Raw genomic sequence first — 24,408 nt, 5'->3', positions numbered from 1 at the left:
CTGGTTGCTGCGATCTCTGAAAGTTGCTCACAAACTGAGCTGAGTCGCTAGATATAGCGCATTGTTCTGTCACATGCGGACCTGCACACAGCTCACAAACACTAATTATCTGCTTAACACCATAGTTAGCCAGAGAATCGATCTTCATAGACAACGCCTTTAGTTGAGCAGTGATAGCCGTACCTGTATCCACTTCAAGAACTCCTGCTACCTTTCCTTATGGATATCTCTGGGTTGGATACTGATATTCATTAGCAGCCATCAGTTCAATTAGATCATAAGCTTCCTTATAGCTCTTTGCCCATAATGCTCCGCCTGATGCTGCATCGAGCATGGGTCTGGACTGTGCTCCCAACCCATTGTAAAAACAAGTGATGATCATCCAATCAGGAATTCCATGATGAGGACACTTCCTAAGCATCTCCTTGTAGCGCTCCCAAGCTTCACTTAGCGATTCTCCCGTTTGCTGCGCAAATTGAGTAATAGCATTCCTGAGTGCAGCTGTCTTCGCCATAGGGAAGAATTTAGTAAGAAACTTCTGAGCAAGATCTTCCCAAGTAGTAATCGAACCAGCTGGTAGAGAGTGTAACCAGCTCTTAGCCTTGTCCTTCAGAGAGAATGGGAATAGTCTCAGCTTCACAGCATCTTCAGAAACACCGTTGAACTTGAAGGTGTCGCATATTTCAATGAAATCCCTTATATGTATATTGGGATCTTCCGTTGGAGAACCCCCAAACTGGACTGAAGTCTGTACCCATTGAATTATGCAAGGCTTGATCTCAAGGGTATTAGCTGTGATAGCTGGCCGGACAATGCTAGATTGAATGTCATTGATCTTGGGTTGAGAAAAATCCATCAAGGCTTTCGTTCGTGCTGCTGGATCTCCCATTGTAATGAGTACCTGAAACACAAACAAATAAACCGTGAAAGTAAAAGAATCCGAGTCAGTGAACTTTAACGACCACTAATGACAAGCACATAAACTAAAAATTAACACCGAGTCCCCGGCAGCGGCGCCAAAAACTTGTTAGGGTGAAAACACGCGATAATATTCACGCAAGTATACGCGTTCGCAAGTAGTATAAAATATAAATCAGATTCGTTCCCACGGAGACTGGTTAAGGTTAAGTTCAATTTATGCACCTATGCAACAATGTATGGTTATCACTCAATGCTAAGACAAATAACAAATTGGGTTTTTATTAAAATAAGAGATTATACTAAATAACATTAACTAAGAGAATTGAAGTTGAATTACTATATATGACAAACATGGGATCCTAACTTCATTAAATACTTCATTCAATAACCTTATTGTTCTTAACCTTAGCATGTGATGGTGAGGACACTAATCAGATAACACGAAACTGATAAACGCCAACTTTCATTGCACGAGTACCATTCTACCAGACATCCGCAAAAGAGATAGAAGCTGAATAGGCACCAATTATATTGAGACCCTATATATCTATAGAATTTGACAACATAACGGTTTAAGAACAAGTTATCTATCTTGATTACATAGGACAAGTCGAACTCATCGTCACCATGGGTTCCAATGAAAGCATGGTATAAAACAAGGTCTTAATAAACTAAATAATAATCAAAGTACGAATAAACGAGATCTAGGTTCAACAAGAACGAAAACGAGCATCCAAAGTTACAACTAATTCAAAGAATCACAAGTTGAAAATAAGATCTTCTTTTTCGGAGTTATTCTGTTCTTCTAGGTCTTCTCCTTGGTATCCCAATCTTCCCGGATGACGAAAACCCTTTTTTTAAGTATATATACGCCCCTAGTGGACCTGGACCCTTAAAATCGTCAAATTCTACTCAAAAAAGGCTTTTTCAGCGACCAGCCGCGCCCTGAGCGGCCGCTCAGCTCTCCTGAGCGGGCGCTCAGCTCTCTGAGCGGGCGCTCAGCTCTGCTGAGCGGGCGCTCAGCTCTCCTGAGCGGGCGCTCAGCTCTCTGAGCGGGCGCTCAGCTCTGCTGAGCGGGCGCTCAGCTACTGACTGGAAAAAATATTCTGATGAATCTTTTTTGACCATAACTTGAGTTCTACTCGTCAGAATTAGGCGATTCAACTGCCCACGCGAAGCTATTGAGATTCTCTACAACTTGACAATGGCCTTGGATTCCAATTCTGATCAATTTTCATCATATTTCCTTTAAAAGCTCATTTCTTCATTTATCTGATACCTGAAATGCAATAACACAAAAATACATCAAAATACCAACAACTTGAGTCCAAAACACCAATTTAAGCTTGTAATAAAGCATTCCAAGTGGATATAAAATCCACTTATCAATCTAAAAGTCACAGATCAAGTCGTATAGAGAATTTATTCGAAAACTCCGGAATGACCTATCGAGAAGTCCAAAATAGCTTATAAAGAAGTCTTAGAGATATCGACAGGCCAAATGAAGACATGAAGATTGGAGATATCGACAAGTCAAATTATCATTAGAGATCTCAGAGATATCTACAAGTCAAAATATATATGGAGATCTCTGAGATATCGACAAGTAATTTCCGCATTAGAGAACTCAGAGATATCGACAAGTCAAAATGAAGATATGAAGATTAGAGATATCGACAAGTCAATTTTCTCATTAGAGATATCAGAGATAGCGGTAAGTCAATATACTTAAAGATATCTCAGAGATATCGACAAGTCATTTTGACATGCAAAAATTTGGAAACCTCGACAAGCCAAGTTCACTTATAGAGAACTCAGAGACCTCGACAAGTCAAAGACACTTATAGAGAACTAAAAGATCTCGATAAGCCATTATACTTATCAAAATGTCAGTTCTCTACAGAACAAACTGGAGATCTCGATATGAAGCTCAAGTACAAAATGCAGACAAGTTAAATATTCAAGACTGTCAATCAACAAATGATCTAATCAGTAAGATTGAAAAGTCTACAAAAGCAGCTTGAATAGTGTGACGGCCTCAACCCCGGGGTCAGGAGATGATGTCATCAACAACAACCATAAGGTAAACAATTCAATAATAGGATATAACTATGACCCCTTTACCAAGATCTTTGCCAGATTTAGGTATGATTTAGGTTACAACAAACATAAACCAACTTACAACAATCATCCCGACGCAGCTAACTTAACACAGCAACTCAACAGACCACCCTTGGTCCAACACAACTACCTCAGAGGAGCCTGACCCAGAAAGTACTGGAACTCTGCCCTGACTACCACGGAAGAATCTCCTAGGCATCTGCAATATATATATATATAAAATATTCTGCAAGGGTGAGCAATCAATTGCTCAGCAGTAGCACTATATGAATAACAAGTAAATCAGTTTATAATAAAGCAGTGATAGGAACATAATTCATAACTTGTTAGAAAACAAGTAAAACATGTATAAACTGGATATCAAAACTAGCATGCTCTGAAAAACCAAATCAACAGTTGTGTGTTGTGCATAAATACCAGAGTTCACTTTTAGCATGCTACTTTTATTTTCAAATTTTCCGTCCCATCGCAGGACCCATAAAACTAATTGTCCCGTTACGGGGACCCAAAACCATTTGTTCCGTTACGGAAACCATCAAACTTGTCCCATCACAGGACCTATAAAATTTGTCCCTCTCCGGGAACCTCAAAATCACTTGCTCAGATACAAAAGTATTGGATGATCCCTGATGAGACAGCTGGTCAGGCTATCTCCATAGGATAACTCTATCTTGGCTATCCTATGAAAAATTGTTCCGGAATTCAGAGACTAGCTAGGTCCCTGTCACGCTGGGCTGGTGGTTATAATAGGGTGCGCAACCACTTCACCTCTTATGCTAACTTCCAGGCCGTTACGGGCCTCCTGCGCACACTCATCCAATTATCTGATCATTTTTATCCAGTTTTCCAAATCACTTACCTATCTCTTGTCAAAATAATTATATCACAGCACATTTTCCAAAACATTTTCATTTTATTCAAAATTTAGAGATAGGCATTTTCAGAAGTTACTTTTCCCCCAAAACACAAGTTAACAAAATAATTTGAAACCCGGGAGATACGTAACTTAAATCGTTCTGTTTCAGTACGTAATTTAAATCAACAATTATTCATATATACTGAACCGTAAAAGATTTGTTCGGGGTACTTGCCTTGCAGAGCGTTATAACTATCTCTGATTGACCTTGGACTGACTTGGACACTTGACTTTATCGCCTCGCTTTACTATCAGAATATCCTGGATCCGACTTCCACGCTCGGGTCCTTCGCTTGGAACCTCGCTGCGTTTATCGACTGATCACTAGGTTATCTTTAGTTAGACTTCAATTCCTGAGTCCCACGACTAAAACCTACAGGGTCGAAATTCTCTACGTTAGACGACCAGGTATGCTTGACATATCCTCGATATTAATCCTACCCAAACGATAACAATCCCGACTCATACTTATACACATTACTATAGTACATGTAACATACATGATTCATATACTCAAATCTCGATTCAATATTCATTTTCGGAAAAACACATATACTCGTCGTTTTAGAAAACAAGTTGTCCGTTATATTTATAAAATATTTATTTATAACTGTTTACATTCGAATGGTAGTTCTGATATTTCACAGGATACGTTCCCGAAAATCGAACAGCGTCTCCTTTATTTATCGGACTACCCGTCGAATATAATCGACGTCTCAACCGACAACAATCAATCAATCACGCAATCCACATTTCACAATTTCCCAACAACCGATTTAAACCAACTATTTATTATTATTTACATCTTATATTTTTATTCGTAGGACTCAGAATTAATTCATCACGGTCCACCATCCGCTCGTATTAATTCATCGCGGACGGCGGCAAAATTTATTGGTACCCGAAAATATTCGGGTGCCCGAATAAATTTTACCGATTATTAAAAATCATTTTCTCCGCATGAGGATTTATTTTATTTCATGGAATCAATCAACAATCCTGCAGAATTAATCAAAATAATAATATCAGAAAAATCAAATTACAGGAACACAATCACCACCACAGCACTCCACACGCACCATGCGCACAAACAGACACACACCCAACGCACGCACACACACCATACACACGCACACTTCACACACTGCACACACAGTTCACACAAATTACACACATAGATAAGCGCATATATATGCATATAGATCAATAAAAAAACTAAGCCAGAGTATTCACCGGAGAAATCGGAAACCAAAACGGCGGCGAGGGGAAAATCGCCAGGAACAGATACAATCGAAGAAGGGAAGAACAAGATAGGAGAAAAGAGAGAGACGGAGAGAGAGAGAGAGAGAGAGAGAGAGAGAGAGAGAGAGGGGGGGGGGGGGAGGGGGAGGGAATAGCAAGAGAGGGAGGAAGAGACAGAGAGAGATTGTGAGGTCGGGAGAAAGAGAGAACAAATGAAGCCGAGGAAGAAAGAGTCGGGTACAGGGAGGTTCGGGGTGTTGGGGTTTTTTATTATTATTATTTTTATTCTTGTTCAACAGGTGTGCAAGGAGAAGGAGACAGGTGTCCCCTTAATTAATTAGAAGCTGACACATTGCTTTCATGGTAAATATGAGTATTTAAGGGTCCGATTTACCCCGAAATTCAGAACTATCGGACGGAGGTGCGAATAAAACAATCTCTAACAATAACGAAATTAGTTTTAAAATGTCGAAAATATCTTGGAATACATAAAAATATAATTTTCGTAATATTAAAACAATTACTACAATGCTGATTACACCTGCTTTTAACGAATAAATGAAACAACGCGCGAGTAAAATTAATCCCAAAATTACCAAAATAATTTTAAAATTCTCAGAATATTAAAAACGTAATAATATATGAGTTTCATGATTTTTGAAGAATCCTGGAATTAAATACAGATTTTATAATTAAATGTAATCAGAAAATCATACAGGGTTAAATAATTGATGAAATATTGATTTCCGAATTTTATAAAATCTCAAAAATAAATATTGAGATTATAAAGTCATAGAAATATTTTTAGAGACAATTCACATATTTACACAAATAAACTTGTATTAAATCCACTTTTAAAAGCAAAACAAAATCATACCATCCAACAATTAACCACACAATTCAATCTCATATACTCGCAATCACATATACATAATAACAGAGCAATAACCCGCTGACAGAATCCATGCGCATATTTTATTTAAATTAGTTATTCCTAAATTACATATTTAAATAATAGAATATATGAGTCGTTATAAAGAGTGCAAGATCAAAGGCCAAGATTAACTGACAAAGGAAATTTAATGATTGCCTTCTTAATTACTACAGGTGTAGTAGATATGAGTAATGTAATGAACAATGTATAATAAAACAAAATGTTTCCATGATCTGGCACAGATTCACAGGATTTGCAAAGATACACTAAGCCAGGAATGGAAAGCTTTAGAGATAACTTAAATTAGGGTTTAGTACATCTTATTGCAAATTGTGTAAATATGTGTTTATTAAACTATAAAGTAAACACTGGTCCTTTGCTTTTAAATGTATCAAACAGATCTAGTTTTTCTTGTAACTCTCTCAAGGAAGAAGCTGAGTTCTTTATTTACAAAGAACCCAGGATTTATAGCGAAACACTAGTTTGATTTTAATACAAAAATAAGTGAGTTTTGAAAAATACACAGACATTGAGAAGGAAAAAGTTTCTCTTGATAGTGGTATGCAATTAATTTTGATAGAGTCATTTGACAATGTCATGTACAATAACATTGTCAACTGTGACACAGCTAAACAGATCTAGGAGAAAATAAATATTCTGTGTGAAGGTACGGAGGAAGTTAGATTCAACTAAAGGAGAATACTGGTGTCTCAATATAAGGGTTTCATGGCTAAACCTAAAGACAGTATAACTGATATTTTTGGAAGATTCAACAAGATGATTTATGACCTACAGCTTCATGATAAATACTATAAAGCTGAGGAGGTTAACTTGAAGTTTTTGCTCACATTTCCTGATCATATAGAACAGAAGATTTCAGCTATAAGAGAAGGGAGAGACTTGAGCAAAATGACATTGGAAGTTCTATATGGTATTTTAAAAACCTATGTGTAACGTCTGTAAATATTATGATATTATAAAATATGTCATGTGGCATTACTGTACAGTATTGTGAGTACATAAGTTTCTAAATGTTGCTTTCCAGCGATTATGTGAATATATTTTCTTTCGTGACGATTCGAATCTTCGTACAAATATTTGGATATGGAAATTTTGTGCTTATACGATTAGATAAATTGGTATAATGCTAGATTATATTTTTTTACAACTTTATTTGCATTAAAATCTAATTAAATTATATTTTTATGTGGCTTGTTATAGAAGTATTATTATAAAGAAAATTCTTTTAAAAATTATTTTTATTCAAATTTCTTGAAAATACTCTTATAAAATTTCTAAAATCTTAAAGTAATTTATGGTATAATTTTTGTGATTTATGGAAGTGTACTTTATTTATTAAAATTAATTCTCTTTAAGCATACTTTTAATTCTAGAAAAATGATTACTAGATTACTAATGTACCATTGCATGCAAAATCCCTTATAATGGAGACCAAGGATAGGACCGTCAATTCCAACCCCACTCACTCACTTTGACCAAGCAAAGTACTCATCTACCCTTGCATGCAAAATGTCTTAAGCTTGTAGGAAGGGCATAGGGGTTATTTCTCAATTCCACTACAACTTTAACAAATCAAAAACCAAAAACACAAGCTACTCTCCCATTTTTGCACACCCACTTCACTCCCTCCCCTCCCCTTTCTCTCCCTCTCGGACGAAGCCACCCCCTCCCCCTCTTCTTTCATTTTTTTTTATTTTCTCAAACACTTTGATCAAGGAGATAATTCACTCATATTCCCACATTTATACTTGAAAATTTTGGCTCATAAAAGGTATGTTTTATTATGTGTTGATGTGTTCTTGTATCCAAGATTTAGGCCTTGAATTCTCATGGATTTAAGGACTAAAATCATAAGGGCTTAAAGATATGGAATTGATATGATCTTGGAGAAGTATTTTTACTTCAACTTTCTAAGTCATAATCTTGTTCATAGCATTTGGCAATGATTTATTTAAAGAGCCGAATGTATATGGATTGTTCTTTAAAAATTTCTATGAAAATGACTTTTCATGTTACTTATAAACCATTTTTGCTTCTAAAAATGATGAATTATAATGTTTAAACTCTTGAATGCTATGTATTTCTTCAAGTATATTAAGTTTTAACACTTGCATGTTAGTTATAGCCCTTGCATGTTGAAATTTACCCTTGCATGTTGATTTACAAGTGATTTTAGACTAGGAAACCATACTTGTTTATTTTGAGCCTTGATACTTGATTTTTATGACGTGCATGCCACGAATTATGTGTTAAAATGATAGTTTAATCATGTCTTGATTAAAAGAGATTAAAATCAGTAGGTGTCATGATGTTTTCATGCATGTGTAATTTGAATTTTTGCTTTAAAATGACTAAGTGATGGCTTGTCTTGTGAGGTGTTACTTTGCTTGTCCTTATAATTGATTGCATGCTAAATAAAATTATAAATCAATCTTGTGCACTATAGGTCAGTAGGTGTTAGCATGATATTAGGTTTGGTTGTTGGTTTGTTCATTGGTTTTGATGGTTAAGAAAGGAGTTAAGGTGGAAGGGATGCATTAGTCCTATTTGGACAGATTTTAGCACTACAAGTTTAGGTCATTTTAGGTATGCATTTATGAGGCCTTGTTAGTCCCAAGTTTAGTGGAGTTAGTAATTGATATGTACTTGAGTCCATAAGCTTTAGATTGGGTAAAATCATGCATTTAGTTAGGTGCACAAGCACAAAACCGAGAGAAACTCAAAACAGGGCAGATTTGGTACAAGTCCTTATTTGACCCATTATAACCATGTTTTAGGATAGGAATTCATTGGGACTTGGTTTATAATAGTATAAAGAAGTCCTAGAAAGCTTAACAAGTCATTAAAATCAGTAAGTGAACAATTTAAGTGAGTTTTAAGTTGGTAAAAGTAAGGCAGTTTGGAAATCAGAGAAGGCAGATTTATGTCAACTTCCACTTGAGGCCTAGGGAGGCCCAAGCAAGGTTTTTGAGTCATTCCAACTTTAAGGGTTATTTTAGAGTCTTAGAAACCTCAGAGAGTTGGTTTGGAGTGAAGGCCCAATATGGAGATACCTCATTTCCACCAAAATATCCGAGAGTCACCAGAAAAGTTGCATTAGGAAGCCAATGAGGAATGCATTGTGTTTAAGTGCTTTATGAGTGAGGCCTTGATGTCAAGTCAAGTTTGGGAGTTGAATTATGTCATAATAGTCTGTAGAAACCATAATTAAGTAAAGTCCCAAGGTAGAAAAGTATATTTGTGTCGAGGCACACAAGTGGTGCCGAGGCATGCATCCGGGAAGAGTTTAGAGTATGCATTAATTTTGTGAGTCTTGTGAGGTGAGGCACAAGTGTGACTTACTGAATTTAGATTGTGTTGAGGTCTGTAAAGGAGGATTAAGAGTAATAGTCTTGTTAATTATTTTTTAAAAATGGTAATTGCTTGAGTGATTAGGATCTAAGTGTACTATTACCATGCCTTTTCTTGCTATGAGTTATGTGAAGCATATATTACTTAAAATTAAGTGTGTTAAGTATATTTATATATAAGTGTGTGTATGTTTATATATAGTATACGCGAAAGGGTAGTTAGTAGGAGTTGTGACGAGGATACTATTTATTATAGGTTAAAGTAGGAGGCCAGGAAGGAGCCCATAGACGATTCCATTCAAGTACTCAGTAAGCGTAGTGCAGGCAAGTGAACTCTTAACTTATCTTTATAATTTTGTTTCTTGTGATTGAACACCCTGTGAATGTATGACTATCAGTTAGTCACATTAATTAGTCCCTGACATAACTCAATAATTGGATCTTGAACTTAGTTAATCGCTTCCATACTTGAATTGACCCCTTTTTCCTCACATATTACCTCGTATCTCTGCGAATACCCCCTACAAATAGTTCCTTAATATATCCAGTGGAACCTAAAACCCTCATACATTAGATTCATTTCCTTTGGAAACCTAAACACTATTATCATCCTCTCATTTGAACTTTATCATTACCAACCCCTTGTGATATTATCCTTGATCAAGAACCCCATTTAAATTGAAATGAGTTATTAAAAAGGAATTGAATGATATGATAAGACTGAGGCACCAGTCACTGTTAAAGTTTTAAAATCTCAGTAGCGGGGAGCCTGATGGTTTTATATGGCCAATGTGTGCCGAGGATCCTCAATTATTGTGAATCACTGGTTATGTGGTTCGGAGCTTTGATGTGGGCTGATCACCCCTCATTGCTCATAGCGCTGTGTGATTTCAATTCCATTCACTTGTTAAAATCTTGACCTTTACTTGAAAAATTTATATTGTTGATTTACCTTCTGTTACTGTTTTATTGAGCATATGATGAACTGTTGTACCCTATTATTCACTTACTGAGCGTTTTCTCATTAATATTGTTATTGATGATATCCCTTCAGTTAAGCCCGAAGATGCCTCGTTTCAAGCAGACCGCGCATAAGAATTGTGGTGGTTCAGGGTATGCCTACCGTCAGATGTTGTAGCAGGTAGGGAACTGGTTGTTCCCTAATGTTTAGAGAACTTTTGGGAATTTAAAATTGGTAGATGTATTTGACTTTGGATATTAGACTTTTGTATTATTAGTTGTTTAGATGTTGTTCAAACTCTTACCTGTAGATTTGGGTCTTGGATTTATGGTTTTGTAATATTAATTAACTAGTTATAGTCCTTTACTGCTTTGTTTATATCTATTACTATTATTGCTAGTTAGTATTAGTGGGTCCGTCACAGTTTTGGTATCAGAGCCACAAGTTTGAGTCACTGAACAACATAGCATAAATGAATATAAGATAGGAATTTAGAGAATAGCTAGAACTTAGATCATTTGGATTTTTGGGGCGTTAGAATCTATAGGTTTTCCGACCCTTTTATTTATAACCGTGTATATATATATAACTGATTGACATGCATCATCCTCATCGACTCCCGAATACCCTTCTACTGTGCCATTCTCCCTTACGAGCATATGGTAATTATGGTTGATCGACTGGAAGGTGAGAATGTGAATCTTCGGCATAGGGTGGATCAGTTATACCGCGAGAACTTTGATGATGAGTCCAATGGACCCCGACTGATAGCCAGACTTGAGGAGATCATCCAGATGGCCGAGGACCAATTGGCATTGATGATTCCACACCGTGAGAGAGAGAGTCAAATTGCTCTTACCGCCATTGCTGACGAGCTCCTCCAAGCGATTAGCCGTCTCCGTGCCCCTGTTCCCCATAACCATCCCCTTAGACTATCATATAGTCTACCTATCTCTAGCATTGTTATTGATTAGTACTTTAATTTCTATTTGTACCTTGTACCCAGATTGTTTCTGGAAGACTTTATTTGCACTTTATTTCCTGTTTGTACTCTATTTCGCCCCTTTCATTCGAACTACTATTAAATTCGCACTTTGATTATCTCTATGATATTGCCATCTCATTACCATGTTATATACCTGCTTAAACAAAAATTGTAGATTAAATTATGTTGACCTCTTTTAAAACTTGATCATGTCTAATCCTTTCCTAAGATATCTCTTGAATAAAATCTCAGTGCTTAATATTTACCCTTACTATAACTTGTCTATGCAAATATTGAACTATGAATAAACCTTTCTTGTCTACATTCAGAATCATGTCGAGGGATTACAACAAGAGATACACGGGCAACTGCAGTAAGGCTGACATCGTCTATTACAAGTGCAATACGAAAGGTCATTATGCAAATGAGTGCCGGAACCAGAAGCCTTCTGTTACATGCTTTAAATGTGGAAAGACCGGTCACATGTCGAGGGATTGCAAGACCCCCGGAAATAACAAGTTGATACAATTGACGACCGCTCCTTTCAATCAAGCAATGACATCTTCTGTTCCAATTCATCAACTTCCTTCAAATCAACCTTATGAATCTGCAACTCCAGTGTTTCCTCCCTCCTATCCTGCTCAGGCCCGGACATTCAACATGAACATCAAGGATGTTGTTCAGAGTTCTGAAGTTGTGGCAGGTTTGCTTTCTGTCAACAACATCAATGCTAAAGTGCTATTTGATTTCGGAGCTACTAGATCTTTCATATCTGAATCTTTTATTGGCAAGTTAAATTGTGAAATTGAACTGTTAATTGAACCCTTATCTATCATTTTGGCTAATCAAGAACGAGTATCTGTTAAAGATGTTTTCCCTCGGTGTAAAGTAGAGATTTCAGGCTATAGTTTCCCTGTTTCCCTCATACCTTTCCAATTAGGAGAGTTTGACGTTATATTAGGAATGGATTGGTTAGAAGAGCATGGTGCTCAGATAGATTGTAAGAAGAAGAAAGTGATTCTTAATTCCCCTCAAGGAAAGAGAGTAGAGTTTAAAGGGCAGAAGCAAGTTAAGATGTTTTTAACAATGATTCAAGCTAAAAGACTGTTAAGAAAAGGGTGTGAAGGGTATTTGGCTCATGTAATTGATAGATCTAAGGAGACGCTGAATATAGGAAGTATTCCGATAGTTAGCGAATTTCCCGATGTATTTCCTGACGAACTTCCTAGATTGCCGCCTGGCCGTCAAATTGAATTTTCTATCGACTTAGCGCCGGTGTGGAACCGGTATCGAAGGCACCTTATCGTATGGCACCAGCAGAATTGAAGGAATTGGCCAAGCAATTACAAGAACTATTGGATAAAGGAGTTATAAGGCCGAGTGTATCTCCATGGGGTGCTCCAGTTTTGTTTGTGAAAAAGAAGGACGGAAGTATGAGATTGTGCATTGATTATAGAGAGTTGAACAAATTGACCATTAAGAATAGGTATCCGTTACCTCGTATTGATGACTTGTTTGACCAACTTAAAGGAGCGACTTATTTCTCAAAGATTGACTTGTGATCGGGATATCATCAGCTGAAGATTAAGTCAGAAGATATACCAAAGACTGCTTTCAGAACCTGATACGGACATTACGAGTTTCTAGTTATGGCTTTCGGATTGACAAATGTGCTAGCTGCCTTTATGGATTTGATGAATCGAGTATTCAAGGAGTACTTGGATAAGTTTGTCATTGTGTTTATCGACGACATTTTAATATACTCAAAGACCGAGGAAGAACATGTTGAACATCTGAGAATAGCTTTGGAGACTTTAAGAAAGGAGAAGTTTATGCAAAATTTTTGAAGTGTGAATTTTGGTTGCGAGAAGTTCAGATTCTAGGACACATTGTCAGTAGGTGTAAGGCATATGTCATAGCCTATTTGTATATTCGAGGATTTAACTCAACTCAAATAAGAATATAATAAGTAAATAGTGGATCTACCGTCAAAGAGATCTCGCAAAGTAACATCTGTCAAAGGATTCAGAAACAAGGTTCATCTACAGACTTGAGAAATTAATTCACTGGAAGAAGCTCAAGAAATTGATCAAGCCTCAGTGATACAAATCAAGATTATGGATTTAATCAAGTGACAGAGATCTCGTATGAGTATCAGAGAATTACAAGGATTTAATCTGAAGAAAATCAAGTTGTCAAAGTCAAGACATGAAGAAACATCACGGAAGTTAGTCACTCATGAACCAGACAGTACATCGAGTGTCAACATTGAAGTGGTGGAATTGATTCATAATTTTCAGTGATTTTCAGAAGATTTGTAGAAGAATGGTTGCTGCTCAAGATTAGTATTAATTCTCTATTAATTAATTAAGTCATATAATTTAATTAAGAAAATAAATTATATCTGCAAAGATTAATTTATTGATTAATTGAATTAATTGATTAATTAATTCTGAATTAATATTAAGGATTTTCAGAATTTAAATTGGATTAAAATTCATTTAAATTCAGCAAGACAAATCTGATTGTACTATATGACAATCGGTATGACAATCAATAGTCATACCGAAAGTCATGCTAGTACAAATAATTGTCTTGCCGAAAGTTACATTAGGAGGAGATAGTCTTGCTAGATCATTTTGATAGTCATACCGAAAGTCTCTCCAGTTCAAAGGATAGTCTTGTTAGCTATTGGGATTGTCTTGCTAGTTCAAAAGGATAGTCTCACCGAATGTCCTACCAGCTAAAAGGATTGTCATGCCAGCTCTATTCATGTCTGTTGATTTGTTAAAAAGGAAAGCAGCAGAACAGAAGAAAAACAATCAACACAGAACACAACTCAAGAACAAAGCAGCCGCCTCTGAAACATTATATCTTCTCTGCTAAATTCAAGATCAAATTTCTAGTTTGCAAAGTTAAATCCAATCAACTAGAAATCATTCTCTTGTTCTTGTGTAACAATCTAGCGGATCAAAATCCCTAGAACTTAATCTCAAATCGCGTTTAGCATTTGATTCTAATTATTGTAAAAATAGAAAAAGTTCATGTCAAATTTATTCTAAATTTGTGATAATTAATTTGAGATTAATTCCTTGTAATCGATACAGTTGTTGTAACTCCTTTCAAGTTTAATAATATTTTTATTTAACTTAAATTTTGTTTCACATTTTTTATTCCGCATTTAATTCGATTATTCGGTACTGTTTGTATTCAACCCCCCCTTCTACAAACACATTGGAACCTTACAATTTGTAACACCCCCAAATCCGGGGTCGAGGATCTGGGTTGTCACGAGTTCCATTTCCCTTAATAACACCCAATCTTAATAAACAATCAACTACTTTGTACTGTGTCCCCACAATAAACACACACCACAAGTTATAGTCTCAGAGATGAATATCCAAAAATAATCATAAATCGTTTTATTCCACAATTATATGCGAATACACCTTAAAAAGGTTTCTGAATAAATTTACATTTCTTTGCCATTATTACAATTCATAAATATACATAATCTGATACATCAAAAGTTGAAAGCCTAGCCTATTGGTAGTTTCTACCTCAGCTACAGCGACATCAACGCTTATAAGAAACTGCGGAACGTTTCCTATCCGCTCGCGAATTGGGAGCTTGGTCCTGTTCATCTTGTCTATCTGATGTTGTGTGATGAAAGAAGAAAGCAAGGGTGAGCAGCAAGCCCACCAAAATAATATGTATAATGATTAACAATATACGAACCTTCTCATAGTACTCATGAAAGTCTTGGTCAAAAGAAATGAACCAAGTTGATATCTTAATGCGATGAAGTCGCAAAATATTCAGTATATATATACATATATACTTTTCAAAATATTGGAAGTCCTCTTCCATGCATAATACACACAGAGTTCCAGTGTATAACTGTATAAAAATACCGTTGCAAGGTGATCTCATATATCTAACCTTGTCTCAATGTTTTTCTGAAAATCTTTGTCATGCATAAGATAGTCATTTACTAGATATAAGTGTTATTCCCAGTGGACTAACAATGAGATTTACAGAAGGGGGTTGAATGTAAATTTCAAAACTTTTTCAAGTTTTGAGCAGTTTGTAAGGCTAAGTGTTTGAGTGATCAAATGTGTGTGAATTGCTTGGAGCTGATGCAGACAGATATATATTCAAACACAAATGTAATGAACACAAAGAACTTAAAAACTTTTCTGGTGGATTTGTTGTTCCACCAGAGATGTGTTATTTCAGAAAATCTGTGATTCAAAATTAAATCACAGCTGCTTCCTAGTGCAAACTAGATGATTTTCTCTCTTGATATTTCTAAACAGCTCAGGAAAATTCACATCTAATTACTAGCTACTACTTGGTTTATATATCACCAAGTTTACAAGTGAAGACAAAGATAAAGTACAATAAGAAAATAGTTCTCCACTTGTTTCTATTCCATTTTTATCCAGTGTAATATGGAATTATCTGTTGACTTTCCATTTTGAACCAGACTAAAAACGGCTGCTTTTTCTGCTGTTCCTGAAATAGGCTACCACATCTCTGTCAATCCATGTGCCTCTGTCAGCTTTGTTAACTGTCACTATCAACTGCTATGAGACTGAGCATCCGTTGAAGCTTTCATCCGTTGATGGCTTTATCCGTTGATGCTCTAGCAGTTGAAGCTTTATCCGTTGAAGCACTTATCCGTTGATGGATATTATCCGTTGAAGCATTAGAGACATCCGTTGAAGCTTTGTTTCTCATCCGTTGAAGGTCTTCAATATCCGTTGACACTTCTTCACTTATACAAAATTACAAGGCATGAAATATTTACAATTAGCCCTCCTATTTGTACATCCATTAGTAGTCAACATGACTGATTATTTCCTAACAACATCTAAGAATTACAGCTTGAAACCAGAGAGTGAAATGTGCTACAATACCAAACTTATTGCTAAGTAAGGCTACTCCTTCAACGGATAGCCAAGATGGTCTTATCCGTTGAGGCTACAAACACTAGATTTCTACTTAAGTGTTTTGCTTAACTTATCATCAAACTAATACACATATTCCTAACAATCTCCCCCTATTTATGTCTACTAGAACTGTAGGCATAAATTTGGGTTTAGCTTGATGATAACAAAACACTTAACAAATATATAAACCGTAACAAAGCAGAAATTCAAAAGTGCTACAAAAGTGTATATGCTGAGATGAAATTGAAGAAATACATTGTTTCCAAGGGTGCTCCTTTAGCCTGAGCAAATTACTTTCTTTTCCTTTGATCCCTGGTTTTCTTTCCTAGCCTCCTGTCATTCTCCTCTATTTGAAGTTGAAGTTGTTTGTAGAATTCAGCTTCATCTTCTTCATTGATATCTAACTTAGACTGCATATCCTTGAGAGTTTCATTACTGGCAATCTTTAGCTGATCTTCAATTCTGAAAAATCTTCTGACTCCTTTGTTGTCTCTGAACTCCATCAACCAATGAGGTGATTTGTGAATTGTAATACCTCTCTCTTGAATGAGTAAAGTTCTAGGCAAGGCATTGGGCTCCCTCCAAGTTTTCCTTATGTTGGCAATCTTGTTGAGAATCTCAGTCCTGGCAGTCCTGGTAAAGCCAGAATCCTTTTGTATGGCTGAGTAGACTCTAATCAAGGTAGAGTAGCCTTCATTCAGAATTTTATGAAGAGGCCATGTTCTTTCCCCAGCTCCTTTGTATTTGAACACTAGTCTTTCTGGTAGCTGTCTGTAGGCAGCTATTCCCCTTACATCCTCCAGCTAATCCAGATAGAGTTCAATGTCTGAAAATTCTTTTATGTCACAGATGTGAACATAATCATCTTTAGAGGTTTCAGGTTTAGGCTTAGGCTTCTGTGTGAATTTGATTGAGGCTTTAGAGGGTGTTGATTTGATTATTCTTTTCTGCTTCTTTGATGGTGTAAAAGAGGTTAGGAAGGTGGGCAATTTGATGGTGTCCCAATCAATTGGTTCCTCCTTAGGAATGATTGGTTCACCATGAATGTTTATGAAAGGGTCAGGCACAATGGGTTCAGGAATAGAGGGTAGTGGTTTGGATATTGATTGGTTTTCTTCAGTCTCATCTACCATCTTTCTCTTTGCATTGACTTTCTTTCTATTCCCTTTCTGCCATTCTTCCTTACTTCTTTCCTCCATCTCAGTACCAACCATGTCCCCCATAGCTCTATCTTCACCTTTCTCTTCAATTTCTTTCTGTTCCTCAGCCTGACTTAACTTTAGCTGTTTGGCTTCTTCCTTCAACCTCTTGGTTTCTTCCCTCTTGGCTATTGATAATTTGGGATGTCCTTGCATCACATAGATGCTCTTTCCCTCTCTAAAGATAACAGCCATGTTCCTCCTTACAGCCTCATCCATGTTCTCTTTGAGCTTTATGATACTTCTACCCAAAAGCTTGTCTTCATCAGGCTTTGGAAGAGGAAAATCCACTCCTTTCATTTGAGCAAGGTTTAGAAGGTTCTTTGTAGAGTCCTTGTTGAAGCTGTTGTTGGGCTTGAGAACCATAGGTTACAGATCTTTGGAAGAAGTTTCTCCATCCTTATGCCTCCCTACTGGCTTGAGTTCCATAATAATTGATTCCACTTTTGTGCTATGCTTCACAGATTGTGATTGAGAAGTTGTAGAACCAAATATTAGTTGTATCTTTTCATCAATCTTCTTTCTTTGCTCTTTGACTTGCAATTCAGCTGCTGCTATCTGGATTAGATCAATTCCATCTAGCTTTCCTTTGACTTGAATTGGTGGAGAAGTTGTGATGACAGGAACTAGCAGTTGAGAAATCTGAACTGTTGTAGATGGCTCTCCTTCCCCTTCCCCTTTATTCTCCCCCTTTTTGTTATCATCAAGGGTAGGGGTCAAGCCTTGTGCTTTTGCCAGCTGCATGAGTAGATTTGTTTGAGTTTGTTGATTCTGAAGAATGGTGACCATAGAGTCTTCAATGATTTGAACCCTATCTTCCAATCTGGCCAGCCTCTTGTCAGCATCAGATGCTTTCCTCAGTCTCCCCAACAAATCTTGCATAGTACCATAGGGTATAACTGAATCCAATTTCTCAGCATTGTAGGATTTCAGATCTGCAATGTCCTGCTTGAGCTCATCCACACTTAGATTTTGCTGGTAATACTGCAACTGCAAGAGATGCAGAGATTCCAGATGAGCTTGAAGAATTGCCTTGGTACCAGCATCTTGAGTCTCCTGAAAGGCCTTCTGAATTGTCATGACTTGTCTGACCAAAGTGACACCAAATTCTCCTGGTGTTGGTGATTTGGCCAGTGCCCATTCAGGAAGAGCAGGAGCAGAACTTGGGCCTTCTACTCCCCCTAAGTTCATGCTCTCATTCAAAGAATTAGAGTCATCATCATTAGAATTTACTCCAAATTCTTCAGATGGCTCACCAGCTTGAGAAGGCAGCCTGTTGACAGCAGCTTTATCTCTGAGAAGAGATTCTGAAGTGTGTACAATGTGTAGTGTCTGTTCTGCCTCCACATTGCCCTGAGCAGCCAAAAATTGAAAGGCTGAAACAGGGTGAGTAAAAGTGTCAGCATCCAAGGAAATGTTATCAATGACAGCTTTGTTATGTTGCTGAAATTGTCTTTCCTTATCTGCATCATCCACTTTCATTAACTCACTAGCAATGGCTGGATCCACCCTTATAGCTTCTGTACCTGCCTTTCTCTCAATTTCTCTCTGTTCTTGCATCAGGGGCTCCCCCTGGCTTACACACACCCTCACACCCTCACCTTCACCTTCTAAGGTGGCACTCCTCTTACTTACTTTTGCCATGCTAGAAGAAATAGCATGCATTTGGTGACTCTCAACCTCTCCTTTTTCCTGGGAGCAACCCAGCCTCTCACTCAAAAAATCACTCCCTTCCCTCAAGCCTAAAAGTGATTGTACAGTTGCCATGTCCTCTACAGTTGGAATTGTTTCTGTTAAGTGTGTGGAGGCCATCAACGGATAAGGAGTATCCGTTGAAGTAGAAACTGATGGTATCAACGGATAACTGCTATTAAGCTTATCCGTTGAAGAACAACCACTTGTCAACGGATGAGAGATATCCGTTGAAGAAGGAAATGATGTGGAGATAGAAAGTGACATAATTGTTGAATCTGTGTGGATTGATTTTAGGTGAGGTAACACAGAATCTTCAACTACATCCGAAAGAATTGGCTGATGATCCAACAAATCATCAAAAGGATGATGATCATCAGGTTTTGAGTGGGGCTCCTCCCTGAGTTTTAATGAGGGAGAATCAGGAATTGATGTGAATATCATGTCCACATCCAGAGAGGGTGTTGGAGAGCTTGATGAATGGTGTGTTTCTATATTAAGAGAATGGGGCTGTGATTCCACATTTGCTGGAATCACATCAAGCTGAATTTGAGAAGGCACAGATACTGGCGGATGTATCTGTGCTGTGTGTGTCCCTTGTGTGGAAACTAGGGTTTTGGCCTTCTTCTTCCTTGAAAAGGCTTTAATTGGTGAATGTGTAGCTTCAGTGTCCCTCCCTCTTTTGTTCTGTGTCCCTGGTTGGGGACTATTTTCAATAGTTACATCCTTTTGGGAGGATGCAACTAGGGATGTGCTGGACTCTTTTTGAACCACCACACTCTTTTGAGAGACTGTGGCTTGGCTGGTTTGGGTACCACTCACCTCTCCCACCTTATCCTGGGGGGCTTTTTGATGTTCACCCCTCCCCTCACCACTCACACCCTGTTCACTCCCTTCAGGGTTTATGGTAGTTGTTACAACTGTTGTCTTTTGAGAAACAACAGAGGTAGATTTCTTTGACTTGACTTTGGAAACTTTAGATTTGGTGGCTTTGGTAGGAGCCTGTTTGGACAATGACACAGGTTCCATAGCCACACTAGAAGGCAAAGAAACATTGGGGTTGGAAATAGTAGGAGTTATAAAAACATTTACCTCACTTACCTGTGGTGCATTCATGATTGGCAAGTATACCAATGGCACCTGGCTGTTGAGGTTCATTCTCAAAAGGTCTGCAAGGACCCTTTTCTCTTGTTCCCAGCATTTGAGTTTATTATTCTCATTGGATATAACCAAACCTTCAGCAACATGGTTAGCCAATAACATAAAGAATCTAGCAAAGTAGATGTTATGTGGTCTATTAGCTTTGTTGCCTAATCTGGAACCTAATTCTAGCATAACACAGTTGCTAAAATTAAAGTACCTATCAGAAACTAGCATATAGAGCATATTAACAAGAGATGAAGTGATAGCATCAAAATTGCTAATCTTCCCAGAGAAAACCTTAATAAAGGCATCTCCAAGAAAACTCCATTCTTTCCTAAGGCCTTTCCTTCTAATACTACCTAAACTAGCAGAATCAAAAGCATAGCCTATGGAATCTAGCATTGCAGAGACATCTTTATCAGTATGTGGTGTCATGGCATCATTCTCAGGCAACTTAAAGCAAGATTGTATATCATCACAATTAATGCAATAGTCCTTACCTTTGAGAGAGAAGGCAATAGTAATATCTGTGGAGTTGAACTCTGCAGTTGTCCAAATTTCCTCAATCACTTCACAGTAGATGGTTGGGGCTTCCAGCATTGCATAGCTCAGTTTGCAGTTCTTGATGAAGTCCATCATCTTGTGATAATCAGAATGGGCTTCATTCTTTTCAACCAAGACTATAAAATTATTCTTTTCATAAACAAATCCTGTTTGAGACATAATTTTGACTACTGGTGCCATTATTGTGAGTAGAGGTTGCAGAGAAAAACTTGAGAATTGAGAGAGAAAGAGAATGATAATTGCAAGAAACGTAAAGTGAAAATAAGAATTCAATTGGGCTTTTATACTTTCTTGAATTAAAACATAAATAAAATAATTAAATGATACTTTTAAGTAAGTGACAACCGTTCAGGAATAAATAAAACTGTAGAAATTCTGAAAACTACCGTAAATACAAATACATACAACACTGTATATCTGTATCAATGGTTGAGTAAAAGAATCAACGGCTGTGACTCACTAACGTGACACATCAACGGATAAGGTAAATAGTTATCCGTTGATGAACAACACCATTTTATCCGTTGAAGGATAAAATTACCAGAAATGTATTTGTCTTTCAATGGATGACGAATATCCGTTGATAGAACAATTTTGGCTTTCAACGGATAGGGAATATCCGTTGACAAGATAAGTCTTGATTAAATCCAACTTTGTTCTTGCAGCAAATTCATTTCAGGCTACAAGACAGATTACATAGATGACATAGATTATGAATAGTTAAGCATACCTAACTCACTTACTAATCTTGTGAATGTTGATTCATCAAGTGGCTTGGTAAATATGTCTGCAATCTGTTTTTCACTTGGAACAAAATGAAGTTCCACTGTACCTTTCATCACATATTCCCTAATGAAGTGGTACTTGATATCAATGTGCTTGGTTCTTGAGTGCTGCACTGGATTTTCAGTAATGGCAATGGCACTTGTGTTGTCACAAAATATTGGAATTTTGTCAACAGTTATACCATAGTCAAATAACTGGTTCCTCATCCATAGTATTTGTGCACAGCAACTACCAGCTGCAATGTACTCAGCTTCAGCTGTTGATGTGGAAACAGAATTCTGCTTCTTGCTGAACCATGATACAAGCTTGTTCCCTAGAAATTGACAGGTGCCTGTTGTGCTTTTCCTGTCTATTTTGCAACCTGCATAATCTGCATCTGAGTAGCCAATTAGATCAAAACCAGACTCTCTAGGGTACCAAATTCCTAGATTTGGAGTCCCCTTGAGATATCTGAAAATTCTTTTAATAGCCACTAAGTGAGATTCTTTAGGGTCAGCTAGAAATCTAGCACAGAGACAAGTAGAAAACATAATATCAGGTCTACTAGCAGTTAAATATAAAAGTGAGCCAACCATGCCTCTATAACTTGTAATATCCACAGACTTTTCAGCCTTGTTTAATTCAAGCTTAGTGGCAGTGGCCATGGGAGTTTTTGCAGGTGAACAATCCATTAAGTCAAACTTCTTTAAAAGATCATAAATATATTTAGTTTGACTAATGAAAATTTCACCACTAACTTGTTTAACTTGTAAACCAAGAAAGTAAGTTAGCTCTCCCATCATGCTCATTTCATATTTACTTTGCATTAATTTAGCAAACTTTTTACAAAGTTTATCATCTGTAGATCCAAATATAATATCATCTACATAAATTTGTACAAGTATCTTAGAGCCATTAACATTTCTAAAGAAGAGAGTTTTGTCAACAGTACCTCTTGTGAAGTGATTATCTAGAAGGAACTTTGACAAAGTCTCATACCAGGCTCTAGGTGCTTGCTTTAGTCCATAGAGTGCTTTTAACAGATAATACACATGGTCTGGAAAATTTGGATCTTCAAAACCTGGAGGTTGGCTTACATAAACTTTTTCTTCCAATTCTCCATTTAGAAATGCTCTCTTGACATCCATCTGATAGACTTTGAAATTGGCATTAGCTGCATAGGCTAGAAAGATTCTGATGGCTTCAAGTCTGGCAACTGGAGCAAATGTTTCATCAAAATCTATTCCCTCTTGTTGAGAATAGCCTTTGGCAACCAATCTGGCTTTATTCCTTATGACAATGCCATTTTCATCCATCTTGTTTCCGAATACCCATTTTGTGTCAATAGAGCTCTTGTTCTTTGACTTGGGTACCAGCTTCCATACTTTGTTCCTCTCAAATTGATTTAGCTCTTCTTGCATTGCTAAAATCCAATCTGGATCTAAAAGAGCTTCTTCCACTCGCTTAGGTTCGTCCTGTGATAGAAAACTACTATACAGACATTCATCTTGAGTAGCCCTTCTAGTTTGTACTTTAGATGTAGCATCACCAATGATCAGTTCAAAAGGATGATTCTTGGTCCATTTCCTTTGAGGTGGTAGATTAGCCCTTGATGAGGTTGCCTCAGTATTGTCATGATGTGAGATAGAATGTTGATTTGTTGAAACTCCCCCTGAGTTGCTGATCCTTTGAAAGGAATTGGGAGTTCTATCAACTGATGAGGTGACTTGATTATCCGTTGACAGACTGTGATCAACGGATGCTTCGTTATGAACTTCAACGGATGATGCACTTTGTCTTTCAACGGATGCTGCATTGCTTCTTTCAACGGAAGCTGAATTATGACTTTCAACGGATGCAGCATTTTGTGCATTATCCAAAGGAAGACTCTGGTTTCTTCTTGAGATGCCTTCTTCATCATTCTCATCTTCACTATCATCACAATATATCTCAATATTGTCAAATTTGAGTCCTTCATGATGTCCCTCATCTGTTAGTCCATCAATCTTTTTATCATCAAACACAACATGTACAGATTCCATGACAATGTTGGTTCTTAGATTGTAGACCCTATATGATTTTCCAGCAGAATAACCAACAAATATTCCTTCATCAGCCTTTGCATCAAACTTTCCTTTGTGATCAGATTGATTCCTTAAGATGTAGCATTTGCAACCAAAGACATGTAGAAAGTTTAAAGTTGGTTTTCTTCTCTTGAATAATTGATAGGGAGTCATGCATTTTGCTTGATTGATTAGAGAAATATTCTGAGTGTAACATGCACAGTTAACAGCCTCAGCCCAAAAATAAGTTGGGAGTTTTGACTCCTCAAGCATTGTCCTTGCAGCTTCAATTAGTGATCTGTTCTTCCTTTCCACCACACCATTTTGTTGTGGAGTTCTTGGAGCTGAGAACTCATACATGATCCCATTTTCTTCACAGAACATCTTCATGGTTGAATTCTTGAACTCAGTTCTATTGTCACTCCTAATATTCCTTACTTTGAAATCAGGATGATTGTTGACTTGCTTGATATGATTGATGATGATTTCACTAGCTTCATCCTTTGATCCAAGAAAATAAACCCATGAAAACTTTGAGAAATCATCTACAATCACTAGGCAGTATCTTTTCCTTGA

At 37.0% G+C, this 24,408-nt stretch overlaps 1 protein-coding gene and 1 non-coding gene across 2 annotated transcripts; both read left to right on the top strand.

Moving 5' to 3' along the window:
• Positions 1 to 392: 392 nt before the first annotated feature.
• Positions 393 to 499, top strand: LOC141683484 (small nucleolar RNA R71). The gene has a single exon (XR_012560314.1). It is a non-coding gene; the product is annotated as a small nucleolar RNA R71 (small nucleolar RNA).
• An 11,285-nt stretch (positions 500 to 11,784) lies between these two features.
• On the top strand, positions 11,785 to 12,777 carry LOC141706577 (uncharacterized). Its single transcript, XM_074509346.1, has one exon. The coding sequence runs from the start codon at positions 11,785 to 11,787 to the stop codon at positions 12,775 to 12,777; it is 993 nt and encodes a 330-aa protein (XP_074365447.1).
• The last annotated feature ends 11,631 nt before the right edge of the window (positions 12,778 to 24,408 follow it).

The sequence above is a fragment of the Apium graveolens genome, chromosome 1 (genome assembly GCF_009905375.1).
Source record: "Apium graveolens cultivar Ventura chromosome 1, ASM990537v1, whole genome shotgun sequence".
In the NCBI taxonomy this organism is placed as follows: Eukaryota; Viridiplantae; Streptophyta; class Magnoliopsida; order Apiales; family Apiaceae; genus Apium; species Apium graveolens.
This window is presented reverse-complemented; position numbering and strand designations above follow the sequence as displayed.